At 37.3% G+C, this 16,595-nt stretch overlaps 1 protein-coding gene across 1 annotated transcript in view; it reads right to left on the reverse strand.

The window, feature by feature from the left end:
• Positions 1–3,571: 3,571 nt before the first annotated feature.
• The window catches only part of LOC113950826 (mucin-5AC-like), a 37,294-nt gene continuing 24,270 nt past the window's right edge, over positions 3,572–16,595 (reverse strand). The window contains exons 33-51 of the mRNA XM_027651088.1: positions 16,394–16,592; positions 15,973–16,196; positions 15,112–15,286; positions 14,681–14,931; positions 13,071–13,254; positions 12,487–12,685; positions 11,370–11,548; positions 11,080–11,149; positions 10,664–10,764; positions 10,273–10,304; positions 9,409–9,586; positions 8,631–8,735; positions 8,379–8,413; positions 7,879–8,001; positions 7,669–7,767; positions 6,782–6,910; positions 5,951–6,008; positions 5,279–5,384; positions 3,572–4,757 (exon numbers count right to left, since the gene is read on the reverse strand). Coding sequence (XP_027506889.1) covers positions 4,526–4,757; positions 5,279–5,384; positions 5,951–6,008; positions 6,782–6,910; positions 7,669–7,767; positions 7,879–8,001; positions 8,379–8,413; positions 8,631–8,735; positions 9,409–9,586; positions 10,273–10,304; positions 10,664–10,764; positions 11,080–11,149; positions 11,370–11,548; positions 12,487–12,685; positions 13,071–13,254; positions 14,681–14,931; positions 15,112–15,286; positions 15,973–16,196; positions 16,394–16,592 — 2,679 coding nt within the window. The 3' untranslated portion in view covers positions 3,572–4,525. The remainder of the gene's footprint in view (positions 4,758–5,278; positions 5,385–5,950; positions 6,009–6,781; positions 6,911–7,668; positions 7,768–7,878; positions 8,002–8,378; positions 8,414–8,630; positions 8,736–9,408; positions 9,587–10,272; positions 10,305–10,663; positions 10,765–11,079; positions 11,150–11,369; positions 11,549–12,486; positions 12,686–13,070; positions 13,255–14,680; positions 14,932–15,111; positions 15,287–15,972; positions 16,197–16,393; positions 16,593–16,595) is intronic.

Here is a 16,595-nt window from a genome sequence, read left to right on the forward strand (position 1 = left end):
GAATGGACTAGTATGCTTTGTTCACCTGTGCATAAATTCTACGTATATACCACCTGTATAACTACTGCATGGTGTGTGCTTTGCCACAGAGGATATAGGATGGAAGACTATTGCCGTGCTCTGTCTGCAAGGGCTGAGAGGGGCTGACCCTGGGCTGCAGCAGGGCCAGGGCACCCCTACCGGGGTTGAGGGGTGTTGGGAAGCAGTTTGCCAACAGCACTTTCCAACCCTTTACGTGTAATCTTGGGCATGAGTTAACAGGTTACCTTGCTGAGGTGGATTAACTTGTGCTTCACTAAGTCATTTTGGGATGGAAACCTGTGATTTCACTTGCAGTGCCTGCTTGCATAGGGGAATGGGCGTGCTCTACCCCAATTCCTGCTGGGAAAAAAAGGAAGGAACAATTAAAAGAAAGGGAAAACAAAGTCCAAGCCCTTTCAGGTGCAATCTTGGTTGCTGTCCCAGTAGCCAAAAAAATTATGTGAATAATTGTTAGCAACGACAATTATTTTAATAGTGCAAACATATGTTGGTTACTCATAACCAAATTTTAGTTATAAATAAGAGTTAGAATGAATGCCAAAAGCAATCTAAGACTCAAGAAGGAAGATAATTTTTGAAACAGTAAGGTGAAAAGGAAAATTTGCTACAATCACTGCATCATTTGCAAAAATGTAGTTTCTGTGCTTTTAATTTTGCTTTGTTATTACCTTAATAATGTTTGAACAGAACTAGGCTTTTCTATTCTAAAACTCTGTCTTAATCTGCCTGGTAGCAATAGAGCTGCTCATTTTTGCAACAGTACAACAAAACCTACTGAGGAGGAAGAAAGCTTCCTTCTTTGAGTTGGGTTTTACTATTATAAAATTTGGTTTCCATTTGTGAGTTGTGTTTTATCAGCCCAGCTCCTGAGTCCTGCCACAAACAATCCTAAGTCTTTCCATAGCTGTTTTCAGAACATGATGTGGTTTAAGCACACTTTGTCCTGCTTTTAAAGGCAAATGAATTACTTGAAGTGGATTGCTAGTCTGAGTCTGAATTGACATATAATTTAAGGTTGTAGTTTATATATTGCTGATAATTACAAAGCATAATTGGAAAGTGATTATTAGTAATTTGTTATTTACACTGCAAAGTTTTAATATGTTGTTTGAAAAAGGGGAAAAAATAAGCTGGTCATGCAATAGCTGGACTACATAACAAGAGTTCTGAGGGGAGGAGCAAATACATGAATGCCCAAGGAAGCTTTATTGGCTGCCAATACAGAAATTAGACCCAAAATCTTTGAATGTTGGTGTTTTCTTCAGTTGGCATAACTTCTTTCCGAAGTGAATGATTTCTGTGTTGCAACTTACTTGTGTTTCAAAGACGATTAGATAAGAAAAGACAAAAAATTATGTGATGTATAAACAAGTTTTGTTATGTGGAATGGATGCTTGTAGATTCAAGACTTAGTTAAGGGCATAATTTATCTTCTTGATCTCAAAGTAAGGAATAGTTATGTTACTCACTTCGAAGTGCCTTGAAAGAAACCCTTTTGACAGCAAATCTGTTCTTCCAGGCCTGTAAACTGTGAGCCTGGAGCCCTCTGGTGTTACTGTCCATGTAACATACATTAACCATCTACACCAGCACAGTTCAGGGTGACCCGTGTCAATAAAGAGCTACCAAGCCAATCACTTTCTCCTGCCTAATCATTTGTTGACTCTATTATTTATCTATGCTCTAAAAAAACCCCAGTAATTTAGTTTTGAGAAAGATAACTGATCTCATCCAGGTTTTAGAAAGGTTTACTTCAGAGCTATTACCCAGTCTGTATCAGAAACAACTCAGAGCAAAGACAGGTCCTGTATAAAGGAAAATTTAGGAAGCCTGTAAGGCTGCTCTACTACATCCACTGCAGCACTCTGGTTTCATTTACTCCATGTCTTGTTTCAAGGAGTCCTTGCAAGATCTTTCATCTGGTCTTTCATGCCCAAAGCATGTTGCCACCTGTCCTTCTCTTGAACTGAGGGTTCCCATTTGCACTCTCCTAGCACTGGGACTGCATCTGTGATAGAAATCCTTCCTTCTCCAAGGCAGGGTCTCCAGTACTTCCTCAGCCACAGGTTCTTCATGCCTCCATGATTTGCCTTGGCTTATGTGTCCCTTGCTTCCTGTTTCCCCATGCCAGGACCAAAGCCTATCTGTTCTTTTGCTTATCTTTCTGGTTTTTTTTTTCTTTTTTTTTTTTTTTTTTCTCATGCCACCAAACTCCAGGCTGGTTTTGGCCTCTGCTGTCCCTGTCATTATCATCTCTCAGTCTTCCCATATCCCACGTCTCCCATTCTCTTCTTTCTCACTATATTGGTTTTTGCTCTTTCAGTGAGTTGTATGAAGTGGCTGGTGGCACAGACTTACTACACATAGACATTTCCAGGTGTTGAGGTACAGGTGTGGAAAAACAACTAATGATCTTGAAGCAATATACACAAAATCTGTTATCTCAGTAGGTTAACTGTGGACAAGGAACTGTTGTGGACCAATAAAGTGCATAATAATTGATTTTATATTATAGACAATCTCTTTTCCCTTCTGCAAAATGAGTAGGAGAAGAATAATTTCCTAGCTTGCCTGGTAAGGTCAGAGAATCTGTCACGTGTTGAACTGGTCACGAATTCAGTAGTAGTGCTGCATTGGGAAGCCTGGGGGGTTAGCTGGAAAGCAGGGAACAGAGCAGGGCGCCACCTGGAGCCTCACTGGGAAGAAAACAAGCCCAAGGCTGGAAAAAAACAGACATCGAAGTAATAGTTTGTCAACAGGAAGCTGGGAGGGAGATAGGGATTTTTGGCAGCGGGAAGTAGGATGTTAGTAGTAATGCTCACGGAAAACTCAGTGCTCACTTCTGAGTGGAGAAATATATGGGTGGTGGTTGTTCTGTGAAAGAAAAACAGGTGTGAGAGCAGCCTAAGCTGCTGCAGGGCACCAGCGGAAAGCCTATGTTGTTACCCTGTTACTCCCTCTACTGAGCTGTCCAAACTGTAAGGTAGGAGAAAGGTTATCACCTTTAGTTTTTTACTGTTCCCCTTAGCAATCCTAGAACACTTATTCATAAATTATGTAAAAGATGTTGCTTGGTAGTATACAATCTGCAGTCAGATTTGTGCTGGCTGGTTTGAAGTATACTGTAACTAAAGCTGCAAAGTGACCTGTCAAACGCGTAGATTTACAATAGCACAATTTCAGGTTTGAGATTTATATGTATTGCAGTGGGCTCTAAAATATGGGACTAACTGGTTTGAAATACTTTGGATAGTTACTTTGGATAGTTTCTGTTGTCAGTCAGGTAAAGAACTGTTTGGAGCCACAAAATATGTACAGACTCAGAGATGTGCTTGCTTACTGAAAGTTCACTAACTCATAGCATCTGAAGCCTTGTGCTTGGAACACTAAGTATTTGCCCCCTCTATAGGGGGTTCGATACCACAGTCTAGAGTGTGCTTTTGACCTGGAGCTATGCTTTATGGGGCCAGCAACTCTAATGTGAGGGATTCAGTGAAAAGTCAAAGCAGATGTGCTGTAAAATGCTCAAAATTTATTAATCATCATTGCTTCCCCCCCATAAGGAACAAAAATAAAACAATATTCAAAAACAAAAGAAGAAAATATACCATACCCAGACAATATGGCTGAGGCTAAGAAATGGGATAACATTAATTCTGAAAGAAATGACCCAATAAATCAGTTTTCAAAAAAAAAAAATAATAAATAGCAATGGTTCAACTTTTACAAGCTTCCTAAGAAAGAATTTACAATTATTATTATTATTATTATTTTTATTATTAATAATAAACTTTTGTTTTAAAAAAATCCTTCATATGCCCCTGTTGGCAAATATATATATATACTTCTTCTGTAAACAGTTAACCACAAACAAAACAAAAAAAATCCATATTTTCATACAGTTACTATGCTGATGGTGTTATGTAAACAAAAAGTAGTGTGCAGCAGCTTCTCGTAATAGAATTTTTTTCCTTTTTCTCACAAAAAATATATAGGGAAATATGTCCATCATAAATTGTCCAAAATATTGAAGTTTACGGTTTTGAAAAAGTATGGCTTTCTGCAGTCTAAGTTTTCCTCAATGCAAAAAGAAACAAAGAAGCAGAGAGGTACAGTTTTCCTTGGGTTTTGTATGTTTTCTGGATTTATCTTTTGATTTGTCTCAATGAACTGGAATGAAAATGTTATTAAAAATCCATCTCTCAATCTTATGTTACAGCACTTCTCAGAAGACAAATGAACAGAAAATTACAAGATGACCTTATGCTGTACTTCCCAAGGAGGTAAAAGACATGAAAGAAAAAATGGGAGATATATCAGTAATGAAAACTCAAATTATGTAGACAAGACATATTGGGGTTTTATGCAGAAAATATCATCTGTTCATCCAAAATTTTAGCTGCTCTTGACACTTCCATATTTTTTCAAAGTTTTTTTATTTTAGTCTTATGTCCAGCCCTTGTTTGGTGACTTCTCTCCAGTTCTAATTTTTGACATTTGCCTGTTCCTGAGAGGTCTTTGTCTGGTTTGTCTCCTGTTGGGTGCTGTCTTGGGGAATGCACTGAGCAGTCACACAGCTGCATTTCTCCACATAGGTATATGAGTGATCAAGGTAGGTTCCGTCACTGCATGTCAGAGTCACCTTTCTTTGGCTGGTCTTGATTTCCTGACAACATGAGCATTTGTGTTCCATTGTGTTTGTCTTCTGAGAATATCTGATTGAAAAACCAATCGAAGAGAGAGATTCAGAATTTATGTGAGAAATACCACTGCCTCTCCCACTCATTACAAAACATAACCAAAAGTTGTTTACTTGCATGTGGGACTATTGCTCAATATTACCATTCTTACAGTATTGTAGTGAAATATAGGTAAGTTGTTCCTAATTATAAAAATCGATGGATCTAACTCTTCATTAAGTCCCGGAAAAAAATAAAGGAGTTAATCCAGATCACACAGGGAGCCAGTTCAGTGAGAGGAAAACAAGAAACAAATAACCTCGCTTTTACATGGGCAAAATCTAAACTGACACTGAACAGGCTGATAAACATTGTGAATCTTGAGGTAATTTAGTACAATGTCACATCTGTTTAAAATTCTAGTTAATTATCACAATGCAAACAGTTGATGACTAGGTGGATGTTGAACACGTCAGAAAATCACTTGCAGTTTGCTTTGTGTAACTGGTGTAAAGAGTAGAAGACAAGAGACCACAATTATCTTTTATACCACTCACCGTGAGTAAGCATCACAACTGCCTTCACAGTAGGTCATCTCAACAGGTGCAGGAGATACACATCCATTATATTTGATGACAGCCGTAGTATTGTGCTTCATACAAACTAAAGCCATCACAAACCAAAAGAAAATAGGTTAAGATATATGTGCATATAAATAGATAGCTGTGTATGATAGATAGTTGGTAATCAAAAACTAAGATGGATGGAGCTGAAATAGGAGATTAAGTCACAGTACACTTTTTTTTAATAATTGCTATGGGCAAGATTCTTGCCGTTTGTGTTATCAAATGGGTGAATTTTTCCCTTTTTCTTATCCAGCTTTGGTGCAGGATGCAGAAATAAAGAGCAGTACAATGGCAAATGCTCAACGCACACCCACCTCCCAAGACTGACTTCCCTTTCTTCCTTAAAGAGGATGTATCTATGGAAATTGGAGGGTATTCGTAGCCTTTACCCTCTCACAAAAAAAGCTAACATTTAACAGTATAGGTTGGGAAAGTTCACCATGTCTTTGTTTCCCAAGGCCCTAAAATGCATGCTGGAGATGTTCTGTTCCTTTCTTTTTCCACCTGTTTCCTTTCTCACCCCAGTGTGAAACAGTGATCCCAAACTTGGTCTATATAAGATGGGCTAATATACCTAATAAGGCACATATTATCATTACTTACGCTTTGGTTTTCTTCGGCACTCTATACAGCAACCATCGTCAGATAACTTGATGTCGTTCTTTAGTGGGAAAACATATAAAGACAACTCAGGTTTCATATCTACATACTGAAGCAGACTTTCCCTCCTTCCTAAGTTTCTCTGGCACCAGAGGGGTTTTTTTTTGTATTGACATGGAATCTGATTTCAAGCAAGGCTAAATATTAAGGGCACATAACTACTAAAATATTAATAAGAGTTCCTTGAAAGCTGAAACAGGGAAGGACCAGAACTGCTTTGTTGTCATCAGAGTTCAGTAGTAAAATTTCAGATATAAAGCTTATAGCAAATGTAGGTCAAAATATTGAGTGACCAAAGCCAGCACAGGTGAAGGATTATGTCAGACAGGGTAACACAACGAATGAAATAACTGACTTGACCCTGAGTATTAATTTGAATGAAGTAGATTATTTTCCTTCACCTTTCCTTTCAATTAGTGAATTCTAAAAAAAACCCCTAAAATAATTTAGGAATAAACCCCCAATTATTTTTCAAAAATCAATATGATTTTTGCATCTATGTCACCTGACACTTTTAGGAATCCAAAACATTATGCTGTACCCTTTTCTCTACTGCCCAATCCCCAATGAGGATTGATATATCACCTATTTTAATTTTGAGTTGCTTTTCTGAAATAAAATCTCATGGGGACCAGATTCAGAGAGGACAAAAAGAGAGCTACTTCCTATATGATGCTTCTGCTAGGTATTTTCCTTGGACACCATGACCCTTTTGTCACTGGTGTTAGCCACTGCAATCTTTTCAGATATGAGAACTGGTAGAACAGTACTTACTGGATCACATTCATCAAGGTTAAAGGCAGGACAGCTTGTCTGTTTGACGACTTGAATGAACTGGTCAGCATGTTTTTCACATGTGTAGACTGTACAGTTATCACCTGGTGGGTTCCAGTATTCTCCTTCCTGAAAGGAATCAAAATTAAAGTGAATAAAAATCTTCTTAAATAAAAATGAAAAAAAAAAAAAAAATCAACACCCAAACCCCAGTGTCTTATCATCACTGTGTACAGCAGTTTGATTATTCTGAACAATTTCCTTGAATTTAAGCTGATAGTTATTTGCCCTGTTATCATACTGCCACAAGTGTTTTTCATTAACCAAGTGAAGAGGTTCTATTTTTATCTGGATATAGATGAACTTTTTGTGTGAATAGGGTGAGTATGTGGACTCATTTGGAAGGAATAATTTGTGTTTCAAGGATTTTATCATCAGAATTTTTGGGTATGTCCATTCAGATACATGGAAGAATTTCTCATGGCTTCACTGACTCATCCTGTCATAAAGCTCTCAGCTAATTTAAGATAAGCTGTTTAGAGCTGAAAACTGCCTCCACAGATAAAATTATCCTTTGAGCAAAATGGCTGCTACATTTTCAGAGCTCAAGGGGCAAATAAGGGCCCATTGCTTTCACCTGTGTATTTTTCTATGTTGATTTCTGAAAGCTGTTTTTCAGTATCACAGTTCCTTCTTGAAGCCTTAAAACTCAAGTTTCATGGCATAAGATACTATTTAAACTGTGGAGGCAGTCCACTCCCTGCCTGAATAAGCGCGTGTCTAACATGAGAAAAAATGCAGGAAGTAAACGTGACAAATACAAGGAGCAGAAAGAATGAAAAGACTGGCAGAGTTCCCCAAAAGTGAACTAAACCAGTGATAATTACATAGACCACGTGTGTAATGTTGTGTCCCACAGTCACCACGCAAGCCTCTGCCTTGCACGTGCCGCAGCACTGTCCTGGTTCCTCTGTATACTTATAACCCTGTTTTGAAAGAAATAGAAAGGAAATGACATTGAGTCAGGTCACTGACCTTAACTAGTGGTTATTAGAGCTGAGTGGGGAAGGAATTTCTGACGGCAAAATAGCACTCACCAGTGGGCAGTATGTGTCACAGGTAACAGGCTCACACTTGACAGTAACACGGTGAGGCCTTAAGTAAGAGGATTCAGAGCAGGTGCATTCTTCGCAGGGGCCTGATGGAATGACAGCTCCAGGCTAGGGGGAGTCAGGAAAAAAGTCGTTATTAGTCAGTAAATGCAAGTTGCTCTGTGTGTGTAAGTCGCAGACAATACAAAGATGTATAAGCTAAGCAATCTGTAAGTACAATTTTAGTTGTTTTATTTAAGAAGAGTTTCTGGTTTGGTAATAACGATTTTGGAATTAAGTTCTGCTCATGCAGAAAGTAGAGCAGAAAATGCTTTTGCTTTTACAGAAGGTGTTGATTTGCTAACCTTGATTAAATAATTAATAAGATTATATAATTATATCTCACGCCTTTCTGCAAAATATGGACCATGATAGAGATCTCAAAACCATTGCATTGTGAGCTATGTGAAGGTGTATTTTTATAGTGATTTACTCTGTGTACTTACCGCATAGTAAGTTTCATTGACTACGCAGCCATGTCCTGTAAAAAAGGAAGAAAGATGGTGTCTTAGAGGTGTAAGTTTTAAGAGGCAGAAGTGTGTAAAAAGGCTCCTGCTTTGCAGGCCTGTGGTGGTAACATTAAAACACTCGTTCACAATGAGGCCCGATATGATAATACAGAAAATAAGGTTTTTGTATTCATAAACTTAGAAAAATATAGCAGTAAATAACACATGAAAAAGGTGCACAATACTTACTGCATTCAAAGGTAGGACAGCATTTTCCAGGCTGCATTATTGTGATTATTTCTTGTCCCTCTAAGCACTGGAGTGTGGCCTCAGGGCAGAGGCTGGTGTTGCAGTCTGTTTCATGGAAGAGAATGCACAAAATAATGAACTCAGAATTTTTAAATGAAAGAAATTTTGTTTGACATGAACTTCAGAAGTTTTCCAGTGGGGCAAATATGATGTTGTTTGCCTAAGACAGTTTAGTGACTATTTCAGTCTGCATGCCCAGGTTTTTTCAGAGTGAATGGGCTTTTCCGTAACACTTGTAAAACAAAACATTGTATGAGAAGAACACGGTGATGATTGCTGGAAAGAGATAATTCCAAAGAGAAATTTGTATCAGTTGGAAAATCTGATGACTGTCAGTGGGTCAGGAACTTTCCTAAGCAATTTTTAAATGTTCAAGACTATGTTTTTTTTAAGTTAAGATAACTTTCTAATACTGGTCTTTGGAACAGAAAATATTGTGAAAAGTTTTTGAATATTGGTTCAGATGGTGGCAGCATTAAAGTTTCTCAGTGTTAAATTATAGAAGATTTCAGTTACTTCTGTGTCTAACTATATAAAATCTTTTAATCTTTAAATTTGTTATCTTCAGACATTTAGTATATACTATGCAAGAAGGCCCTAAAAAGTGTGATGAGGGAGAAAAGCATTATTACATCCATGCAAAGTATTAAAAAAATTGCTGTAGTTTCCCAAAATGAATATAGTGTATTCCCCATGATAAAGAACTAAGACTACTTACAGCACTCAGTCCTAGTACAGCATGGATCTTCTGGTATCTGTATCTGAACAGGCACGTAACCTGGTTCATCACAAAATACTTGCTGTGTCAGAGAACATTTGTGTTTTGTACAGTGCACCTTAAGAGTATTTTTGTCACAGACACATTCCTGGCAATCTTTTGTCCATTTTTCTCCTGGCTATATAAAAAATAAAAACACACACAAAGAGAAGGAAAAAAAAAAAGTAAATTCAAGCCAAAACAATTCTATTTGCTTCTAGTTGACATATTCATGGATACAGTGATACCTGATTATATCAGCCTTTTTGTATTTTTAGATTTTACGAAAGACCTTCAAATTGAAGCTTCTTAGGGGAAGATACTGGAGGCCACTGAAGGTTCTGAGTGTGTTCACAAAGCTATGACTTTGTTATGTCAGCATGAGTGATACAGGATTTCTAAAGGAGAAGTGATTGAGCTTTGCATGCATTTTTGAATACGAAATGATCATATGACAAACTCATTTGCACATTAGGTTGCAGATTTGTATGCAGCTGAGGAACTAAGAATGCAGACTGTGAACAATATCAGCAACAGGTAAAATTTGTTATCCATCTCTCCCTTCATTTATAGTAACTTTAGCAAGACAAACTTCTGTAAATAAAAGAAACTGTATGTGAGGTTATTGAAAGAATACTTCACCACTTCCTGTTACATTTCTAAAGGCTGCTCTAGCACTTATTATTTTTAAGACTAAAAGGGAACCAACATTTGAAAAGACAAAGTCTTCGCCAACCTAAGCAAAGCTTTGTTTTAGTGGAACACTAAGTATCCTCTTGTTTCACTTATCTGTGCACTTGAAGCCACACTGATTGTGATACTCACCCATCTGGCTACTCCATTTGGTTCCCTGCAAGCTGGAAAGAAAAAGAAAAAAAACCAGACAATGAAATGAGTGGAGATTCACACCACTGAAAATTGACATATGTGCAGTTACAAATAAAAATATTGTGAAGATAAAGCTAACAAGAAAATGAATATGTGGACTAGTTCTTCTGAAATATAGAGTTCTACCATCTTGGTATGTTGCATATAAGGAAGGATGATGAAAAAAAGATAATATTATTATTCAATTTTTAGATGGGGAGACTAAAGAAGCTTAAAGAAGCTGATTTGCTGATGATCTGACCATGTAGAAGACAGCAGTAGAACTCAGGCCTCCTGACTAACAAACCTGATCTCTATTTATTCCCCAAACTAGCTACAGATTACTTACAACATTCAGGGACACAGATATTGCTCTCTGCACGCAGGAGTGTCGTTCCTTCAGGACAGAAACAGCCTTCAGTTATTCCAAAGCCAGGATGCTCAACAGAGCTAGAATGAGAGGAATGTATGTATTTGAGTACAATATTTTTGCAATGAAGCAGGAGACAGAACAGCATATACAGAAGGTTGACATATCAGATACAAAGACAAAAAAATTTACACTTTCTGGCATGCAACAAGAAGCACATGTAGACAGAGCTGATTGATATTTATAAATCTTGAATAAGTTATCCAAATTTGCAACACATTTTGTTATGAAATAACTCAAATTTCTAAGGAAAGTGGATAAGCAATAATAGAAAAAAAAAAAAGAAAAATATAAGCAGTTGTTTCAGGATGAGGGTTTTTTTGGCCTTTCCTTACCTTTGATCACAGGTATCAGGATTAATGGGCCCACATGGCTTGTATATCAAGCTTGCTGGACAGCTGAATGCTGTATGGAAAAAGACCAAAAAAAAAATTAAAAATTGACTGTAGATGCATTTTTGCTGCAAAAATGACTACAGCTTTGCCTTCGTCTGCAGCTTCTGTGAGAAAGGACCCCGCTGGATTTTTGTCGACAGCAGCCAAGTGTTATATAGAAGACATGTTTACTGAATAAAAAACTAACTTCTACCATTTATCACATCCATTTTGAGTTCTGCAATACTTACAGCATGTATTGTTGGTCTTTCCTCTCCAGTCAATGCAGACACCTCTAGACGCACACTCTGTAGCATATATCTCCAAACTGGAACACTGCATGGATTCATCATCTATGCGACAACCATCGAAAACACAGCCTTTGAAAAATGGTTCTGGTGGTATCACAGCATGACATTCTGCAAAAATCCTGCAGACAGTAAAGAAAGCCCCTTCTATGTTAATGAGCCATTATATAAAGTCTGTTCCTGTCAGATAACACTTAAGAGTGTGTGACTTTCTGCTTCAGAAAGGAAGGTGTGAAGAAACAAACCATAGGAATGGCCAATAAACTGGGAGTTAAGTTCAGGAAAGATTAGGAAATCTGAAGCTCCTTTTATTTTCTGGAGAGGTTAATGGTCATAGTGTTTCTGTATGTGTACACAGCTTTTCATCAGTCTGAGACCATAAATTTAGTATAAAAGGCAACTGCACTGGGTTGAGAAAAAAAGGGATGACAAAAGTAGTCTAGAGACAGAAAAATTGCACATAAAATAGCTCAGAACTTATAAGACAGTACAGAAAGCACATGTAAGAGGGCCTTTATAAATGACTCAGCTAAAAAAAAACCACTGTTTTCAGCCTACACAAGTATAGGAAATACTTCAGGAAACAAGCATTTGTGCTTTTGGAGCTCCATGTTTTACATGAAATTTACAAAGAATGAAGGACGCTTCTTGACTGTGTCTGCTTTCTTAACCTGATTGATAACCAGGTTCTTTATGGTTTGTACTGAATACCCAGTTCAAATGTAGAGTTAAGCCTTTGCTTAATGCTGTAACTAAGAGTTATTAAGCATACCCTGGCAGGATTGCAGCCAGGGAGTACGGATTTTAGCGCTTGCTGCATCCCTTATATTCTCACTTCACCTCTCCTTGCTCAGTTATCTTTGGCTTGCAAGTCTTTTAGGCAGAGCTGTTTCCTTTCCAAAGGCTTTTTACTATATATACATACATATATGTATATATTCTGTCGTTAAGCAAACATCTTCAGCTATTATAACATGCTAGGGCTATAGTTGTTATTCTTCTTCTAAGATACTGGAAGTTTTGTCTAGAAAGAAAGAATTTGTTCAGTTTTTTTCCTTACTCGCTCAAGATAAGCTTGCAGAGAGGAGGTGTTTCACAATGAGGCTTTGGTGGAGGTGTGGTTATAGTTGGTACTATTGGTACTCCATGACACGTCTTGTTGTCGTCAACAATCCAGTGATGAGCCATTTGGGGACAGGAAGAAATGATCTTACCACTTGGTAAACGGCATTCATCTGCTTTGTTATTTGTACATGTTCCTGGAAGAGACAAGCTGAGTAAGTCTCATAAGCCACGTCAGAAATGCACAATGCATTACTTGCCGATATGTCTAGGTGGGCTCATGAAATGCATATGGTGCCTTGCTTCATAGGTAGTGCTTTCTTTACAGTTATATGAACTTCAATTTATGTTCTAGAAAAACAAACAAATCTAAAACCCCAGCACCAAAGAAAAAAAACCTGATTGCTGAAATCTTGAGCTTTTGATATCCTACAGAAGTTGAAGAGCAGAACTGTTTTCATTTCCATTTTACTGCTCTTTAAAAATTTCTGTCAGTCATGAGACTGCATAGCCAGAGTGGGTGAGAACAACCATGGTAGGATGGGGAAAGAGCACCACCTCCAATGAGTGCATCTGTCTTACCACACTGTCCTTCGGTGTTGTTGCCAAATTTGCTGTATGGGAGTTTCACAGAGAAGATCAGACCACTAAAGGTGATAGTTGCACCAATCTCTTTTATTTCAACAATCATATTGATGCCGAGAGTGGAGAAAGAAATGCCATCTTTTTCGAAGCCTGGTTTGACAATCTTTTTGTTGAAGTACATCTGAATACAAGATTAAAAAAAAGAAACAACAAAAGAACTTCAGAATAAGCACTGCTTCTGACTGATTAAGTAATATTTAAATTTTCTAATCTTCATAATTATTGCATAAGTCCATATGGTTTTGCATCACATCCAATACTCACTGGCATCTCAATAACAGCATATATTTACATTGATATCTCAGCTTGAACTACTATATTCATAAAATGTGATAATAAACTAAGTGGCCTTTATGTACTGTGTTTGTACAGATTGTGTGCTAATGCACAGTATTCTATATTCAAGTATTTTCTTTGTATCCCTCCTAATTTTGTGTATTGCGAATATTTTTCCTATGAAAATGAGTGGTAGTTTTCTTTAGCTACAGAAATATTTCTGACATTGCATAATAACTTTGCTGGATAATCACACTGTTCTTTTACAACACATGAATTGGCACTAGAGGAGTTATCTGAACTCAAAATGAAGTCAGATGTCCCTAGTCCCAGTTTTATGTAGTGGTCATATTTATTTGTTAGCCTAAGCTTTTTAGTTTGCAGCCAGTATCTTATATGAGCTAATGAAGGTGAACATATTTCCCTAATAGCTTTTTGTCAGAAGTTATTCTGCAACTCCCTGCTCAGTGAACTGGGATAAAGTTAGAGTTAAAACTGTCAGTTACTGTTTTCTTTTGCAGGGAATCACTAGAACCAGCATGCCTTTCTGACTGAGAGTTTGGCATGGCTTTGTAAGGGGAGACTGCCTATTTAGACAACCTTTTCCTCCCCATCTTTGCATTGTCTAATTAACTAATAGATTCCTCAGTATAAGAGTGGGACTGACTTTTCATTTTCACTGGCTTGCCAGTGCTAGTTCAGGATCACGAAGTTGACACTCCAAGTCACTGCTTTTCTTCACTATACCTCTTTTCCCAGTAGGAAACTGAAGGGGGAGTCATGTCAGGGCTCTATTTGGCACCTGAAGTTCCCTATGCAGAGAAAGCAGTCCCTAGTCATCCAGCTGACAAGTGATACATACCCATATTCACTCTAAGAGTAGAATCACACTTGTGACTTGCATTTGTGTTTGCTCATTATCTGTTTGTTTACAAAAGTGAATGGCACAATGTACCAGTTTTCATGAAATATGAATCAAGCACCAGTGTGAGCATTATTTGTGCCTTCTCTATCAGCTCTATTAGTCTGTTTCCTAGTATTATCTACATACATAATACATAATCTACATAATCTACATAATGCTAAACTGTTTATGACCTTTCGTTCTTAGAATCCAGTGCAAGCCTTTTTTTCCCCTCCATAAAAATACCCTCTGCCATCATCACCTCCACAATATGATATTCTAATAGACTGTCTCAAATCAGCATTGGTAAGGCTTGTGGACCTTATTTCTTTTTTGTAAAAATAGAGAAAAAAAAAAAGTATTTTACCACATTGGTCATGACACCATTCATGAGTTCCCGAGTCAACACCACTTCTGCAGATTTGTAGAAAATAAGAATGGATTTAGGGCAGGAGAGTCCGTCTTTTGCATCGCAGTAATAATTGTCAATGTAAACACGGAAGTTGTCATATTTAGGAATAATCTGTTTCACCAGGACGTAAGTGCAGTTTTCAAGGAAGGTATAGTAGATTCCATCGAATGTGATGTAATGAGGGTCACCCCATCCACTACACACACCTGGTACAGAGGAAATATTTGGAAGATTAAGATGATAATTAATGAAGAAGAAAGATTGAGCAACTCAAGTGAATATACTGCAATTAAAAGAGCAACCTTAAGAAAAGAAAATGCCCATCTAGTCCGTGCAAAGCTTGGCTTTTTTCAAAAAACCTAATTCCTTAATCTACTGGTGCTTACATGGACACTCATATCGGTAACAGCAGCCATTTTCATCAGGTACTAGGACTGCAGGATATTTGTTTGCACAGGTAATTTCCTTTACAGGTGGGCAGTATGTTGGTACTACGTCTATATCATTGTCTCCATTACAGATGACTTCTGTACAGTTGGATAATTTGAAATGTTCTCCAGGCTGAAAAGGAACAAAAAATTCTTGTCACAGAAGATAGCAAATGGGTATAACCTTCATTAAATCTGAAGCAAAGACTAAAATGAAAAACTTCACTGGTAGTAAAAGATTGCCAATATTCCACATGATAAATTTCTTCGATGCTAAAAGAAGGTGGGAGCCTTAATTAGAGCTGTTTCTTCTCCACGAGGAGCTCTTCAGGGGTTTAGGGTGATAAGTCTTAGGTTAAAGGAACTTTACACTAACTATGTATAGTGCACTTCACTGTCAGCACAGACCACCACAAAAGGAAAAATAAAAATGTATGGAAGTAAAAGAGAGAGGGCAGAAGAGAAGCAGATACAAGCCTCCAGAGGAGCTTAAATATTTCTGTTTAGTGAAACAAGAAGATCCACAAGAAAACTCATTCTATTATAGCAGTGAGATCTTATTATTGATACAGTGTATCAATGTTTTACTACCACTAAAGTAATTAGAAAAGAGTGATGTAACTTGCTTTATCAGTATAAAATCCTGAAATTAAAAAAAAAAAAAAATTCAAATTTTAAGTCGTATTTTGCCCATCACTAGTAAAATAATTACAACAACCTGTACCTCTAACCTTTATGGACTACAAGCTATTACACACTGCTGTCACCTGAAAAAGTGTGTTATTTCAACAGTCATAAAAAAAGTCAGAAATTACATACCTGTAGGGGAGGGTATGTACTAGAAATACAGCCATGAAAATGAAAACTTTTCGTAGTGGTTGACAGAGGAACTGATGTTGTTGTGGTAGACCACTCAGAGGAAGTAGTGGATAAAGGAGTAGTGACATTACAAGGTACACTGTGTCGTTCAATAGTACATACTGGGCTACAGATGGCATAAAATCTACATCCATCACTATCCATTCTGTTGTAAATCAGATCACCTGTAAAAAAGGAGAAAACATAGAAATACAAAATAAGACAAAAGAGACTAAAAAAAAAATAAAAAAAGTAATAACGGCAAAAATATTATAAGTAAAATTTTAAAAAGTAACAAATAAAAAAAAAATTAGGATGCGGCAAAATAAAAAAAAACCCTACAAAATGTGAACTATATTCCCCTAAAAAACAGAAAACTAACCAGGTGAAAAAACAGAGTCACCAATCTTGCAGAAACATGGCGTTGTTAAAATTGGAGATGGAGTCCTGGTCCAGAAAGGTTCACTTCTGGTAATAGTGGTGGTGGGCATGGTGATGGGGCTTACGCAGTTGTAGTTCGGGGTGCAGCAGAGGACACGTATCCTGTAGTTGAGGCACATCTTGAATTTTCCAGTCTGGTCCTC

This window comes from Corapipo altera, unplaced genomic scaffold (assembly GCF_003945725.1).
Source record: "Corapipo altera isolate COAL_440 unplaced genomic scaffold, ASM394572v1 78, whole genome shotgun sequence".
NCBI lineage: Eukaryota > Metazoa > Chordata > Aves > Passeriformes > Pipridae > Corapipo > Corapipo altera.